Source organism: Plectropomus leopardus, chromosome 9 (assembly GCF_008729295.1).
Source record: "Plectropomus leopardus isolate mb chromosome 9, YSFRI_Pleo_2.0, whole genome shotgun sequence".
NCBI lineage: Eukaryota > Metazoa > Chordata > Actinopteri > Perciformes > Serranidae > Plectropomus > Plectropomus leopardus.
The window spans coordinates 28,501,025-28,518,520 of record NC_056471.1 but is presented as its reverse complement, the minus strand read 5'-3'; the positions used below and the strand labels follow the sequence as shown (position 1 = coordinate 28,518,520).

General features: G+C 40.2%; 1 protein-coding gene across 1 annotated transcript in view; it reads right to left on the bottom strand.

Annotated features, from left to right (window-relative positions):
* Positions 1 to 5,287: 5,287 nt before the first annotated feature.
* Positions 5,288 to 17,496, bottom strand: part of glrbb (glycine receptor, beta b) — a 41,384-nt gene continuing 29,175 nt past the window's right edge. The window contains exons 8-10 of the mRNA XM_042493316.1: positions 17,065 to 17,217; positions 11,230 to 11,522; positions 5,288 to 6,023 (exon numbers count right to left, since the gene is read on the bottom strand). Of these exons, the coding sequence (XP_042349250.1) occupies positions 5,727 to 6,023; positions 11,230 to 11,522; positions 17,065 to 17,217 (743 nt within the window). The 3' untranslated portion in view covers positions 5,288 to 5,726. The remainder of the gene's footprint in view (positions 6,024 to 11,229; positions 11,523 to 17,064; positions 17,218 to 17,496) is intronic.

The following is a 17,496-nucleotide window of genomic DNA, read 5'->3' as shown; positions in this document are numbered from 1 at the left end:
TATTTCCTCCTAACATCATCCTCCAAGGGCATTATTTTTCTATTACTTATATAAGGACTGAATGGGTTTTCATTTTATTAGTTTTGAACCTTTCATCTGATCCAAGGCTGAAACACTGTTTTGGAGGTCAAATGATAAAAGGAGCTCGGTGCAACATTGGAACAGATTGAATGCTATTGACGTAAGCTGATGCAGTCAAAGTGTCCAGTCTCAGCACTCTTTGTGACCTTGGGAGCCATCCCTGCAGGTTTAACTCCCCCGAACTCTTCTAATGGCAGTAAATGCTTTGCTTAGCAACTTCTGTGTGTCCAAAAGGCCTTGTTATGTATTCACATCACCTCCTTACTTTACTCTGAGTCACTGTCACGTCAGCAGCGGCCGTAAATCGCAGCGGTGCTGCTGTTTTCAGATTTCTGATTGACTGACACAACATGTAGAATTGCCAAAACCTCTTCAAAATAAAGCAGAATGATTAATTAAGTGTTAAGTTTTAGAGTTCATTTTGCATTTGCTTTTCTTAAGTTTTAGCCATATTGTTTGTGCTTAATGTGTTTGTAATGTGCTGCAACATAAAATTGCCCTCTGGGACAAATAATAAAATTAGATTGAACTGTATTGAACTGTATTGAATTTAATTGAATTGAATTGAATTGAATTGAATTGAATTGAATTGAATTGAACACATTTTAGTCTCATTAATTTCTAAAATTAACTAATACCACTAAATACCACTTTATATGAAAATTATTGATATAATACAAAATACAGAGATAATATGCTCCTCTAAATACATTTTGTCTGTACAGTCAGTGTTCTCTTGCATCAGTGGTTTGCCAGAGGTAATAAAAAAAAGTTATTGTGCAATCAAACAGTTTTACACAAATTTACCAATTCATTATCCATCTTACTTTTAATTCAAACCCAACGTTCCTTTGTCTTTGTTTTTTTCTATTTGTCCTAAGGGAGTTGAGTGTATTTTGTAGATCAAAAATAATGTTTTTGTTCAGCAGAGTGTCTCGGTGGCTAAAATTGTCACATCATGATTTTAAGCTCTGGTTTTTCTGCCTAGCATTGAAATTCAGCTGGATGTGCAACTGTCGTATTTATGGAGGAGAGTGCCCGTATATCTGTGTTAACACCATGTTTAAGTGCAGACGTGTCTGAAATACACCACCTCCCTGCTTCCTGCTCAGTGCATGCTAGGACAGGCTCCAGCCTTGTGGAACGTGTTGACAATAAAGAGGAGAGTGAAGAAAACTGATAACACAAACACATTTTCTTTGCAATTTCTCACCGTTATAAGATGGAGCCGACAAATTTAAACTTGAAGCGCTGTAGTGTCTTGACCCAGCCCCGTCAACAGAGGAAAATTGCTGCATTGTAGGTTTCTGTAAAACAACAAAATGTTATTTGTCACACATTTCATACTTATTATATCAATATTTCTAAAAGGATATGAGCTGAACTTGTCATTCAGAGGTGATGGGGATGTTGAATGGTGTGACATCGAGGCTGCTGGCTAAGCTGCAGACCACTGATCGAGACCTACAAACAACAAAAACTCACGGTGTTTTGGCGAGTCATTGCTGTGTTTCCAGCCATTGTTTTCACATTTTTAGCCACAAAATGTGGGTGTGGTTACCTATGTTCTAAGTGTATTTTGAAAAAGACTGTATGCTTTTCAAGAGCAGATACTTTTGAGATGATGAATTCAACCGGCTTAAATTGACACACCATCCCTGAATGTCCAAAACTGACACGAGGGTTAACTATTGTACCAAATTTTGAGGTGGGGGGCCAACTACCAAGTGTCTGTATTTGACTAGTTAGAAGTGAAAATGTGTTGCGTAGCACAAAAAAACAAAAAAAAAAAAAGTCAATGAAATTTGCACATGCTCTTATTGTTGTTGTTGTGGAGAGTGCTGGATGTGCTAGATCCGGCATTATGATATAATATAGCTAATTTACAACCCTGAAGATAACATTACATTGTTTGGAGGTACAAATGCTTTTTCTTTTGAATAGAAATACAGTGTTTACTCTGTATTTATGTATTTTGGGGGCTAGGGTTTGGGGTTGTAAAGTGCAACAGTGACGTGTGAAAGCTTTTATTCACAGTAAATGAGCTTCCAATAAGCCCTGTGGCCTCTCCTCCCCCGCTGCTCCTCCACTAATCATCGCCTGACTGTCATGGTGGTTTTCTTGGTGGCCCGGGTGGCAGCCTGGTGAGAGGTCATGTTGGATTAGAAAGCACCCTGTGTGATATAGGTTACTGCACTGTGCTGCTAGCAGGGTGCTGGTGTGCGGGTGTGGAGCGTGCACACACACAAAGATGAGTCACACCAGTCACACCAGTAACAGGGACTGTATCTGAAACATCTACTGTGCTGATTGTGGACTTAATCATTAAACCCTGTAATGTTGTTTCCTTGCACGACTGGTGGTCTGTTAACTGGTGCAAATTGCAATGTTTGTAAAGATAACAGCCTCAGCTAATAACTGGAAAGGTATCATGTTAAAACAGATTTTAAGAAAAAGCAGCCTCAAACATGTTAAATATCACTTCAGTTCTTCTAAAGCTTTTTCAAATTAATAATCTAATGTGTTCTCTACCACTGAAATGATCTTATATTGATGTATACATCTGTATTTTAGCATGAAGTAGAAGGGAGTGCTATTATCACACTTTGTCCACAACCTGGCACTACGTCTGTTTTTCCTCCCAGGAGAGCATTTTTATCTCCTTATTACATTAAACAAATATGGATTTGGCCATTGGAGGGCACTGCAATGCAGAATCTTTCTCTTTTGAGACTCAGTCAGAGCAACAATGCGTCCTCAGATGTGTCAAAATTCAACACAAACAGATGCGTTTTTCATTAACCTGTGAAAACATGTGCATCACTTGATGATTCATGTTACATCAGTGATTGTTGAGGCTTTTTCCACTTGAGTCTAGCTTCAGTCTGACTCCTGTTCTGTGTCTCAGCAGGTTTTTTTGTAGTGACAGACAAAAATCCTTTCCCATGTCTGTAACCATGGCAGCCACAGCGAGGGAGGAAAGAATCTGATTTTGTGCTAAAAGAGGTAAGAAAAGATCCTAGCAATGACAATTTTACTCCTTTACATGTTAAATAGTGGTCCAATTTGCCTCAAACTTCATTGATACGACCCCAATGTCATGCCATGAGGTCAGCGTCTATCTTGCTTCATTAAGCTGAAGACAGATTTCATATGAGAAGTCTCACAATGATAGTCTGGGGTCACTTTCCAAACAGGTTTGCATGAATAATAGATGGCTGGTTTGGCTGGTGATGGCTGATTAGGAGAGGTCAAGCCTCGGTGGAAGAAGCAGCTGTGTTGTTGTGTGATGTGCAGGATGCATGTCGGCAGAGCGAAGGGGACATGCAGACTTTTTTTCAGGTCCCTCAAGGATTCAAATTACAGACACATGAATGTGAAAAAAGTGCACAGTGAAGTCTGAAAACCTTAAACTGGGTGAGTAGCGTTTAGAGGGATATAATGGCAAAAACTGAATAGAATAATAAATGTTTTTTTTAGTGCACCTGAAAATACGAAACACTGTGTTTCCATTTTCTTAGAATGAGCTGTGTACATCTACACAGGGAGTGAGTCCTCAGACGAGATCGACACCAAGTCTTAAGATAAGCCCAGAACGGACAAACCAAACACCGGCTCTAGATAACATTCCCATTTTCGTGTCAGCCAATATAGTCAGCAGCCCCCTCCATGACAAGAGTGTCAGAAAAATACTTTAAAAACCTCCTGAATATCTGGATCCTAAGTTCAGGGTTCCCGCACATTTTCATGGACAAAATTTCAAAACTTTTCCATGACTTCTGAATGACCCAAAATTATTGTTCTTTTTTTGCGGCTCTACTCCCTGCGATTTTTCAAACATATCAGATTCAAACTCTATGCAAATATAATTTCAGCTAGCGGGCAAAACTGAGGGGAGAGAGGGAACGCAGGGAGAAAAAACTTTAAGCTGACAGCTACAGAAAATAAATTTGCCGTTATGTTACATTATGTGAACATCCTCCACAGAAAATTACTATTACAATGTCATTACACACAGCAAAATTTCATGACTTTTCCAAAACCAAATGATTTTTATGATTGCATGAAGTTTCCAGGCGTGGAAAGTGCGATTTTGAATTTCCATGACTTTGCCAGGTTTCCCATGACCATGGGGACCCTCCCTGCAAGTTATCAGAGAAAAAAGGTGAGCACACATTAGCAGGTAATGGGCCAGATACCCGTGTCCGCCATGCCACACAGCGTTGTAGAAACGCTGATTTGTAACATTAAACTCTGTTAGTCTGTGTTTTTATTGGTTTTAGTCATCTGGTCAGAGGAAGAGACCTCAGCGGATAACTCAGGTTTGGGTAAAAACCTCCTGAACAACGAACACACAAAGGAAATCCAACCTGTGAAAAGTTTCAGCTGATTGCAACCTGTAATCATCCGTGCTAGATGTCACTCAAAATCTAAATCTCACACACTGCTCTTTTAAAGCGTCACCAAAAAACAACATACAGTGTTTCATAATTTACATCTGTGTTCATTTTTAATCACGCTCAAATGGTGAAAAGTCATTTGATCATTTATTTAATCATTGCTTGTAAATTTCACAAATACATGGTCACGGCTCACGTGTGACCCATTTACACACGCTACAGGTGATTGATGTCAAACGTTACATTTTTGGAAAGGTGGCAGTGTCACATTACCATCTGAACAGGAACAGGAGTGTTTCACATATCCACATATCTTCTCAAGAGCAAATCATAAGAATAATTTAATAAATACTTTGTATATATCTATATATTTAGATTTTATCTTCATATACATGCAATTCTTTTAACATGCAATGTAATTACAATGTTACACTTTGTATTGAAGCTTAAACAAAATGCGCTACTAACTATTAACTTATTAAATCGCGGGAAGGGTAAAAATTAAGTAGCTATTTACAATTGCTCTTCTATAGATCTGTGCATCTTCAGCTTGAGTGTTACACCATCAATCATTGTGGATTTTTCAATACTTATATCTACAATCCTGTATTATCCTCGCCAGTACCATTATCAATAAATTAGGTATTTCAATACAAGATGCTATATATCAATTTTAGGTAAAGAAATATTAAGTTAGAATCATTGTTTAGTACACAAGTGATGATAGTTGTCTTTTTTTTATGTAAATATAAATGTAATAATAATTCATAATAATAGATAGAAGTTTTGTTTTCTTTTTAGCAGTTATTTAGTATGAATGCATTTACATGCGCACTCGTGAGCATCCTCATCAGTTTGGCCGTTTCTCGTGTAAACATTATTTCCAGGTTTAAGAAACCTGGATCTGGTAGCGGGAGAGATAAAAACCAGGATACATTTGGCATGTAAACACCTGATTCTGATTTCTGAACATGTGTTCATACAGAACATAGAGACGCACCTGCAGGCAGATGATCATAAACCTGGATTCTGTTATGATCATGTGTACAGAGATATGAATAACCAGCTTTTCTATGTTCTGTGTAAAAGTCATATTGTGAATATGATCAAAAACTGGATTCAAACCAGGATACCGGCGTGCAGGTAAACGCACTCAAAGCTCATTTTGGAATTTTAATTTTTTGAATCGGTTAAGAACTCATGGGATTGAAGTCAGGGGTTAACGATAAGATAATTTCGAAATAATCACAAGTATACGGACCAGTAAACCACATTGAAGAAGAGGAAGGAGAAAGGGAAGAGGGCTCGGGCATACAGGTCGACTCTTTTGGCAGCAGACGGGATGACCGGTTTCGGGGGAGGAGGTTTCTTGTTGTTCTTGGCCTGCGATTTGCCGTGAGCGCTGCCGATATCGATGGGCTTCCCGTAGCAGTCAAAGTTTGACAGCTCAAAGTCCCGCGGCAGCGAGCCCACAATGCTGAAGTCGTTGGTCCGCAGGTCTGATTTAGAGGTGCACACTTTCTTACAGCGAGTCTCTGCCACCTGGAGAACATGAGGGGAAACAGAACTGATTACTAAATTCTGCAGCATTTTACCTGAAACATATAACTCATACATATTAGACTAACAGTCTGCAGGCATCACCTTAGGCAGTGTAATCACTCCAAAGTGACTGAGCAGTAGACTGGGATTACTGTGCATAGAACAAAATGGCGCTTACTAAGCATCATCCCATCCTGCAGAATAAATATTCATTAAGAAAAACAGAGATTAAATACAGTCGTTCAAAACTTTATCCTAACTGTTAAGTCTCCAGTTAAGCATCACTTTTATCATGCACTGGCAAACAGTATTTTGTGGGAGTACAGTAAGAATGAAATAAAACCAAACTGGTTTGTGCTGACCCTCATTCATTCCAGCCAATTAAAACAATTTAAAGGTTTGTCCGAACAGGCTCATTTAGTTCATTTTTTTGGCGTTAAATTGTGTTGTACTTTATGCTTTACTTTTGGAGGAACAATTTCTTTAACAAAGTATGGAAGCTTTATTTTACATTTTTGTGGTGTACACTGTTGTTTTATGATTGGTAAGTATTTATCTTTTAAACCAAACCATAAACAGGAATGTAAGACGCTGCAATGTTAGTAATTTAAGTAGGTATGGGAAGTTCACCTGAATCTCATGTAACAGCAGAGCTCCACCAGACTTTTCCCTGCACACACTGTGGTGACAGCGAGCTGGTTGAAAATCAACAAAGTTTCCCTTTAACTGCCCATATTGCTTTTTTCTAAGCAACTGAATCTGCCATATTTTGCAGAGACAGACCTTCAGGGGTTAGACCAGCCTAAGACTCCTCCATGATTCAGCTCTCTCTGGCTTTGTCTTCTCCAAGCAGCAGGGTGTGTGACGAAGGGACCGCAGGGTACGATCATAGGTGTGCTAGCGAGCAGCAGGCTCTTTCAATGGCGCTGGCCAGCAGTGAGCTAGCAGCCAGTAATCGGGCCTTTAAGTCTGGCAGCCTATTTCTGTCAAGCAAAAGTGGCCATGGCTTCATGTACAGTGGGTCGGAGAAACAATACACATCCACCCCCACGACTACCTGCCTACGCGGACATCGTCAAAAAGCACCACTCACTGCATGAAATTATTGAACCACGGATTTGTTTGTCCACTATGACAAAGAATCCTATTTGACTTTCTGCTGGCATTGTTTCCATGGCACCAGCACGTAATCTTAACACATTACGAGCAACAATCATGTAATTTCAAGAGGTGGCTGTCATTTCACGAATTACTGTGAGAGCAGGAGAGAAGCTACACCATGCTGCATTTCCTTTTATCTCCTCTCTCTACCTCTCTACATTCCCAACAGGTGTGTCTTTGTATCCATCCATTGTGCGTGTGCTGTACTGTCACGTACTGGACGACGAGATGTATAGACACACGGATAGATATGTGCACATACCGCCCCGACAGATGGCACAGACAGCTGACTGAGCGCTTGTTGAACTGCAGCCATCTGACTGTCTATTTATGTCTATCTGCTTATTCGCTATTAATCACTCTCTCAATTTTGCTGTCAAATGGGAGGGAGTTTGAGAGTTGGCCAAATTCTCATTTAAAGAAGTATTTCACCGCCATAAAGAGAGTCCTCACATAAAACTAGGCTGTCTGTGTAGTAGAAATATGCAAATACTTTTCAAATTGGAGCTTCATGACCAGAGATAACAGAGAAAAAGGGCTGAGGCATTGGCTTTAGCTCAAAAGGTTAAAAACCTACAACTACCAGAATGCATCAGACCAATAAACAATCCTGTTGGTGGGTGATGTGACGCCATCGCGTTCATTCAACACAACAGAAGCCAGTCTGATCTCATAATACAGTTAAACGGTAGGCTACAACATGTTTCTAACATTTGAGGTGAGATATATGCAACGCAGTAACAATGTCTTGGTTTATTTTTGATCAGCGCTGCTTAGTTTTACCATTTGATCTCCGTTTTTTTGGGCTCCGTCTTCACTACGCAGGAAGCAGCATGTTGCCCGCTTCCTGTTCAAAACTCTGGCTATTACTGTGAAATGGGCATTAAAATATGTTTCTGAGAACATTTTAAGAGAGAAACAGGTAGCACAGTAACATAATCTTGATTTATATTCAATCAGCACTGCCAAGTTTTACCGTTTCATCGGACTTTGGTGTGAGTTTGAGCGAGAGGGTTGGGTGTGTATTTTGATCAGCTGTATACTCTTTGTATACTATTTGTTCCTGGTGGCAGCATGGTTGGCGAGCAATGCCAAAATGCGTAGGTACAGTCTGTAGTTTGAGCAACAGCCCCAAGACAGAGCCCGGGCGAAACTCTGCCAGATGACGGCTTTTACGTCATTTTGTGTGGGGAGGAGAGATATCAAGGCACTGGCTAGTCTTCTACACATACTATCCACATTGTTTTGATACAAAACTGGATGCAAAATCAAACTCGGCAAAGTATCCCTTTAAATGCACTGTCACCTGCAAACTACTTTTTAAACAACATATATTATTAATTGCTCTGACAAGATAGAGAGCGTTTTATCAACTCAGACTGCAAAAACTGGACCAACTCCCCATCTCTTACAATACTAAATGTAATCCAGCTTGTCCTTGGTTAACATCTGTGTCCTTTTTTCAGATTTCCAAACTGCACAAATCACTCTCTCCAACTCCATAAATCTCACATTGGCAAAAGACAACTGGATGCTCCACTTTCTCTGACTACTGTCTGACACATAAAGAAGTGTTTTGTGTGTACACAGTGGCAATGATGTCTCTTAGACGTCACATCTACTCAACGGGCAGGTTTCATCTGAACTGTGAGGAACATTTAAATGAGGCTGTTTAGGATTGCTGGACTCGACTGAAAGCAGACTGCACTTTGAAAACCCCAGTAAGGGATCTGTTTGATGCTGAAGCTTGGACAGAACTCACGCTGATAAATCAAATCTACTGTTATTTTAAGAGAGAAAAAAAAGAGAATTTAGGAGCCAAAATTAGATTTACTTTGTGCTCTACAATGTTGCCTAATATGGTTGTTGTCTCATCTGGAGCCCCGTATCTCCTCTACAGCCCCCTACGTGCTATCACAAACAGTGCTTTATGAGAACTATCAGCAAAAGGATGCAATTTAATGTTGTCCAAAAAAAAAAATTCCTTTCATCGACTTCCCTGAAGGCCTGCGGGGTGAACAGGATCTAATCAGACTATGGATGCTTACTCACTGAAGTCATTAAGCTCATTAGAGCTTCATTATTTTGATCTGGTTTTGACAAGAAAGCCCATTAAACCTCAATGGAATAATGTAATCCTCTCAAACCAAATGTGGTGTGGACTAACGTACACTCGGAGGTAAATTAATTTCAATTAGGCGTACAATTTAAAGACCCGTACAACATACTGCTCTCCTGATGTGCATGTGAGTGGCAGACTCGAGTCCTGACTGTGTGCACGAGTGTGTTAGAGACGATGCCGATTTTTAATGATTGGACTTCTATGTTTTGCATTTAGATGAGATCTCTATGCCTCACTGTTACAAACCTGCCTGAGGATGTTTCATCTGGAATATGCATTCTGTTATTATACTTTGTGCTGCTGCAGGTGACGTTACTCATAATCATGACCATATACACAATCATACAAACGCACACTGAGCAATCACAGAAAGACATTTTAAAAAGCACCAAAGCTGAAATGTTGTGGCAATAAACTACAGCAACAATACCCAAGGGAAGGCTCTTTTTTCACATTAATACATGAACTTAACACATTCTAAATTTAAATCATTTACATATGTGGGACTTTACGCGCCCACCAATAAATAGAAATTCAAAGTCAAGTCAGAATTGCGTGCAGGCAAATGTCTTGTCCAAATGTGCATATTTGAAAACGTACCTTTTTCTATGCGTTAAGGCTTTTAGTTCAAACGCAAGCAGTATTTTAGGTCACAAAAAAATGGATATTTTGCGAAACTCTGTTTTCAGCATTGGCTTTTAATGTGCGTGTGCGCCGTAATCTTATTTGTTTGGCGTCACATGAGGTGATATTTCATGCAATGGTGGACATGATCAAAATAGTGCTGGGTCTAAGCTTTACATGTACAATTACACAATTACTCGTCCACCAAATTGAGAAACAGAAATTCTGAAGCCCCATTTGTCCAAAAAATGTCCAATTGGACTGAAAGCCCATTTCTCCGAGAGCCCTTTATCCAAAAAACCACCCTTTTTTAAACTTTTTTTAAGAATACATGCTCCCTGAAGTTCTTATCCAAGCAGCGTTTGAACCACCAAACCCGGGTGTTCTTCACTGTCTCATCCTTGCTTTTCCAGTGACTTTTGTGCCATAAAACATGATTTTTTTCTAACCATTTTCGAGTGATTTTGGTGCTTAAACCTAACCATACATTCACCACAGCCTTGGCGACAAATGTAACATATCCATGGTTTACAGATCGGTTTTCCCAGCTAATGGATTATCTAACTGCAGCGAGTGTGTATTTTAGGAGAAATGGGACTGTGGAGCAATAGCCATTTGTTTTTGGAATAACAGGCTGTCAGAGGAATGGGCTTTGGGTCCAATGGGACATTATTTTGACTAACAGGGCTTCAGAATTTTGGGCAACAATAGGCAGTCCCCTCGAGGGACTAGGTCTTTGGCTTCTGCCCAGACATTTTCATTTTGACCATGTGCCCTCTGCTGAATATTACTCATCTATTCTGAACTGTAGCAGCAACATTGAAGAACGTTTTTCACACAGTGGCATGATATTATTGTTAATTTAGAAGAATCTGATTTGATATGCAGCATAGTTTTCTAAGAGTGGAGCATTTTAAACATTAATATTGTAGTCAGTCTTTTCTATTTCATTGTGGGAAGCCAAAATTGTGATTGAATTTAATTGTATTCGATTAGCGGTGAAGCCCTACAATGAAGATCCACAGCTAGAATCAAACCAGGGATGTACAGTATGCCTCTTAAGAAAGAGGGTGAAATCCCCAAAAAAAGTCAAAATTGTGGATGATCTTGAGGAAAGAACTAAATTGGACTTTCGTTCTTAATGGATATTGGGCATACCACTATCACTTCAAAAAGTAGATTTCACTAATGTATGAGGCATTAAGAACTGACTGAGTGAGGATATGTAGCAGATCTTGTAATTTATGAATGGTGACAAACACACAAACACACTCAAGTTATATAACCAAATCTACTGACGTGCAAGGTGCTGACATGAAGCGGCGTCCCTCCGGTCCCGTTGACCGTGTTGTTCTTGGCGGCAGGACTCTTCCCTGCAGCTTTCTCCTTCGACGCTATCTTGGCCTTCTCGGCCTCGATGCGCTTTGGGCTGTTGAGCATCACTTGAACCACGGCGTACTCCACCAGCGAGGCGAAACCAAACAGCAGGCAAGCGATGAGCCAGATGTCGATGGCCTTGACATAGGACACTTTGGGCAGCTCCGAGGCTAGGGAGGTGCACTCGGAGGACAGAGAGAGCACCGAGAGGATGCCTGAACAAAGAGGGGAGGCGATTAACCTTGGCAGATTGCAAAATGAAAGGAACTTGGATATTAAAAAAAATGGGAATGTGAACTTTTCCACCATCTGTTATTTAGGCTTAGGTGATATCAAAGTATTTTGGGATACCAGGGTATTAACAAATGTCGAAAGTACGTTTTTCAATACAGTCATAAATACAGGTGCTTCTCTTTCTATCAAACTCATTGCTTGTAGTGCACAGCACGCACCGACAGAGCTCAGTCTGAGGTCTCTACTGGTGGAACAGGCAGCTGAGCTGAGAGACACACAGACACCTAGTGGTGAAGGGAGAAGTAACAGGACTGTAATCAGCTAGCGGCCAGCAGGCAGAGAGAGGCTGTGAGGAATAACTGCATGTTTTTTACATCTAACTTGGAGAATTCAGGATTTATTTCAACCAAACCAGAGCTGGCGATTGTTGGAACAGAGGACGCACTAACTAGATAACTAGCCAAGTAAACAAGATGGTTTGGGTGACTTTTATTATGCTTCTGTCGAGTATGAAGGCTGTTAAGCCTCGTCAGTCTTCTGTGACTACAAAAAAGTTGAATTTATAAGTGTACATTTTTATTTTTCTGATTAAAAAAGGAAAATAGGTGTTAGAATATTACTTTTTAAACTTTTTGTTGGTGTGTATTAATTAGTCTGAAAAGCTGAAAAAAGCAGCACCATACATTTATATCATCAAATACCATATACCCCAGTGAAATTTCAGGAGGTTATGCAGGTATGAAATCTTGCAGACCCCCCAAGCCTACTATGACTTATACATCTCGTTTTTGATATTTGTCACTGTGGACACATTTGTCAATATTAATTGTTTCCACTGAGGAAAAGAATTCGATCCACCTACTGCAGAGAGAAAAAACTGATGTATTTCCGCTTCAAAGCACAAAGCGCGACACAAATTAATCCTCCAATGTGCACAAAAGTTATAATAAAGGCTCACATCCACAAGAGGTTTCAGAGAACATGACTGCAATTAGAAATTCATGACCGTTCCTTTACCTCCTTTATTAGGACATCTCAGAGAGCCCAGACAGCCTCTAATAGCAGTAATTTTAAATTGTTTTTTATCTCAGATAGCTAACGGGATTACAGGTTAGAGATTCCCCCCCGCACGGCGCAACTCTTTCAGGCTACAGCAGAAATAATTACAACCACTCTCTTTGGAGGGTATTATAAGCACCAATGAACGGCTTCACTCCCCTTTTTCCCTTCCTGTTAGGATTCTTCAGAGAGATAATAAATGCAATGACCGATGGGTTTTGCATCCAGGTCTCATTACGGTCAATCATCAAGGGAGGGTTCGTACAGGGTTCAGATTTTCTAATCAAACTGCTCATTTCTAACTGAAACAAACTGTTAACGAAAGATGCCCACCTATCATCCATAAAAAGAGAAAAAAACATGAAAAGAGGCGATTCTAAAATAGCCTTGTTTGCCTTGTTCCCCAATGACGCACCCCGCTCAGCTGCATGTACAAATAAACCTGCACTTTGTATCAGACCGAAAACTCGAAAAACATATTTGTGATGCCATGGTGAACCCATGTTTACTGTAACATTTGCTCAAACCCTCTCTGTGGACAGAAAACACACAAAAACACAGTTAAATGGACACACGGGCACATATATACACATGTACATGCACACGCACGCACACAGAGGAGCAATAAATGAGCGTCGTCCCACACCTAAATGTTGACTGACCTGGACTGATCCCATTTAGAGAGAAGTCAGAGGAGGCTTCCAGGAGGAGTTGGAGTGATGATGGGATGAAAGTGGTGATAAACAACTGGAAGGAGGATGGAGGGAAAGGAGGCAATGGACAACTGGAGCGGGATGACAATGGATAATCTTATCCATGCCGCCCTGCACACACAGAGGTGCCAACGTGATGCTGTTTTTGGATGACACTGACATATTACACACATGTTAAATAATGGAGGACGAAGAAAACATAAGACATGGATGGACATTTTCTGCAGCAAACGCAAGCTTGATTTGAAATGTTAATATCATAGTGTCAGCCTGTATGTATTGGGAAGGTATAGCATAGACAAATATCTTGAAGGAGCAGTGTGTGGGATTTAGTGGCATGTAAAGGTGAAAACTGCAGATAGCAAAAAGCTGAAACTTATCCCATGTGTCAAGTGTGAACCCCGGTTTGTATTCCTTCAGTATTCATTGTTCAGAAGGTTTTCAGCAGGATCTGAATTATGTCCAGAGGTCTCTTCCTCTCCAAAACAAACCGACTATATGATTTAAACCAGCAAAAACACTGAATAAAGCAATTTTCCTGTGTGCTCTCTTATGTTGTGTCCTTAATGAATATGATGCAAGCGGGCATCAGTGACTGAATCTGTTTGATTGCATTGATCTCTTGTCCTAACTGGTCACGACTGTTGCAGTTTTAAGCTGAATTTTTATGGAAAGTCACACTCGCATTGAAAGTGTCAAAGTAGTGGATAAAGAACAGGTGATTCACTGGGTTGAACTGAGGAGTTATCTATATTTTACCAACTTATTTCAAAACTAAAACCTAAATAAGTTAGCATCTGGCTGGAGGGAGATTGCCAGGGGGCTGAACATTTCTAATACGCATTGTTTGGATGCTCCAGCCTGTTATCATTCTGAAGTCCTCAAATACCATCACTTTGTCTGTGATTTCTGCGCCAAAGGCGACCTTTGGCCGTGGTATGATGCACTGCCAGGTGGCATCAGTTTGTAATGCAGCCAAATGAGACCTTTAATGGCATTATGACACTCCACCGAATGGCGTCAGCTGAAAATGATGCCAGTAACAATGTTATATAAGGAGCTGGAAAGTCAGGTGGGAGGGACAGAAGTTAGATCTATCAAATCCTGGACTTTCACCCGAAACCTCAGTGTTTGCTTCCACTGAGAATGTAGAGCTAAACTATGATGTTTTGTCCTAAACTTAACCGTATGATTTTGTTGCCTAAACCTAACCATGTGCTTCTGTCGATGTCCCGGTGTTGGTTACAGCGTCCTAGAAGGTCAGTGCCAGACACAGGAGGATACTTCCTCCATTTGGGCCAAAGAAAAAGTATGAACCTAGTTTGAGAGTTTCTGCCCCTTTTCCATCCTGCAGGTGAAACTAGGCCTGAGCCAACAACCAGCACTCTGAGCAAGAGGGACACTAGAGAAAGCTCATCTGTTTCTTGCCTGTGATTTATTCAGTGCCTAAACAAAAAAACAACATGAATTAAGCACTAGCAGTACTGAACCACTCTTGCATTCCCTCCAGGCTCAGGCTAACAGCATCGTAATCTAGGTGGACCTTCTTCAGGTTAGACACACTGTGTGCTTCTCCAGTTTGGAAAAACAACCCTGCTCCTCCTGCACACCCTTTCATTAATTTGGGTTAATAGGGATCAGGTGTACCTTGTTGGCCAGCTGAGTTTCTCCTGGTTCTCTCTTGTTGCCTTCTCTGATTAACATAGAGATTTACCAGAAACACACAAGAGCCTGTACTTGTTTCCTGTTATCAGCAAAGCCTTGTAGCTGTGTATTTTAAACTTAAGTTGAATTGAGTAGCCAAACATTTACTAAATGTTGCTACATTTTGGCAATGTGGCTAAACAGGCATCACATCTCAGTTCAATAGGGAAAGTGGCTTGCTAGAAAGCTGAATCAGGTGGGATAATGCTTTAGATTTTGGGCATTTACGTAGTTCGATGTGTCTGAGTATGTTGGCAGATCGATGAAAGACATGGAAATGAAATCTGTTCTCCTTGGCTCCTTTCATATGACCAAAAACCAATAAATTTGAGATGGACCAACCAGCAAAAAGCAACACTTAAAAACCTGTATTGATGTTACTTTCTGTGTGTTGTATTCAGACAACTTCACAAATATTGAAACCTTCAAACCCTGATTTGCTTTCTTTTTGAAAACATCGGAAGTGTTGGAAGCAAGTTTCTCATTGCCAATTAGCAACCTGGCAAGAAATGTTCCACAAGAAATCAGTAGATTTGGATTTTTTTAAAGCTAGAGAAAGATATCCAAAAACTTTTTAATTATCATATTATATTTAAAATTATTTTACAGAATTATTATTTGATGCGCCTTCTTTCAAACAGTTTCCTTGTTTTTTTTTGTTTGCTTTCCTTTCTTAAGTTTCCTTTTGCCTTTTCCCCACATTTTTTAAAGAAATAAAGCCAATAGAAGTATTTGGACCTACACTAGCAGTGCCGGACAGCAGATTCGGTGCTCTTGGCAAGCATTCCACTGTCCTGATCTGATGACGTTAATGCGACAGGCATTTGATAAATTATTGTTTTTTAAAAGATGTTACCAATTATTTTGAGATTTTACAATGCATGTCAGAAAAAAAGATGAATGACATCCTACTTCTCATGTCTTGGCATTTTAAAGACTTTTGAAAGATTTATTTAAGATATACTAACACCAATTAATGACAGATTAATGAATTCAAAGCCTTTCAAGACTTTTTAGGGATACATGGGAACCACAGACTGTATGTGTAGCTACCATGATGTCACTTACTGGGGTGTGGACGACTGTTTTTGAAGCCTTGATTTTAACATTTTGGCCATTGCCATCTTGTTTTTATGGAGCCAGGAGTGACCATATTTGGGTGAAAGGTTCGAACAATGAAGGAGCGAGGGATGGATCTGACTGGAAGACGCGGACACTATCGGCAGACAGTCTCTCACTCAAGAGGCCTCGCCCTTAAATATACGTAATTTTAAAACCTAATAAAATGTAAAGGGGTGAGTTATAACAAAATAAAGCCTGGTACAGTTGTCATGAGTGCTGAAAATAGCTATAGAGACCCACACTGTTCTTTGTACGAGGCTGTAAACATTGTTTATTTCTGCTTTAAAGTTGGACATTTTGGGGATTTAATTTGTTTTGGTGGCCATAAGAGGAACTTCAGTTTTTAGAACTTCTCCATTGGCTTAATATTTCAGCGTTGGTGGGAACCACTGTCTTCTTGGTTTTGTTTTTTTTTCTGTGCCCCAGTAAGCTTTCGGCTCCCGTCTGGGTCTGTGCTCATCTCTGTCGCCTTTGGGAAGATTCGCCACTGTACACTAGATAAGTGATTCCTAAAAGTACTAACTTGCTGTGGGTCCCATCTGTCAATTAAAGCTACATTTAGTGATTTATCACATATACAACTACACTGGACATGGCACCATGCTTGATAGATAAAGTCCTTCATGGTGTCAGAGTGATTGATGTTGTCGTGATGGAGATGATTGGGGCCACAATGTTAGTGATTCCTAAAAAACATATAAATCCTACAGGGAGAGTTTTATTTTATCAGCTCCATTTTTTTCCCCAGTGGCTTTTTACAGCAGAAATTTTCACACCTAATTACCTCAATAACGCTCTCACCCACCCCTCTTTTATCGTCCAGCTCCGCACTCCACCCTGGTTAAACAGCACAAGAAATATTTACACATGATGTGTGTTGGTAAATGTCAGTGGAAGGTGGTGAGATTGATCAAATAATCCGTACCCAAAGGCACCCTGGCGGCGCTCGCATCAGGGTTGATCCAGAAGGACAGCCAGGAGAGGACTACGATGAGCAGCGTGGGGGCGTAAACACCCATCATGTAGAAACCGACCTGTCGCCTCAGGGTGAAGATAACCTCCACACATGTGTAGTACCCTGCATGAGGAGGGAGAGGATGGTCAAATGTGATTAAAGTAACTTCAGGGAGAAACACAGCTTGCCTTAAAATTAAAAAGTTGGAAGCAGGAAGAGTACACCTGCATCAAGTTATTGTGTTCCTCGCTGAGAATGAGATGACATGAGTTTACCACATTCCAGTACAAGTCCAAGAAAACCAAGACATCACCACTTTTAGCCATTGTTAGACGTTTTTCGCAGTAGCAGCTCATATCATTATGTGGTATTCTGGGCATACAAACACATGCAGTCTTTCCA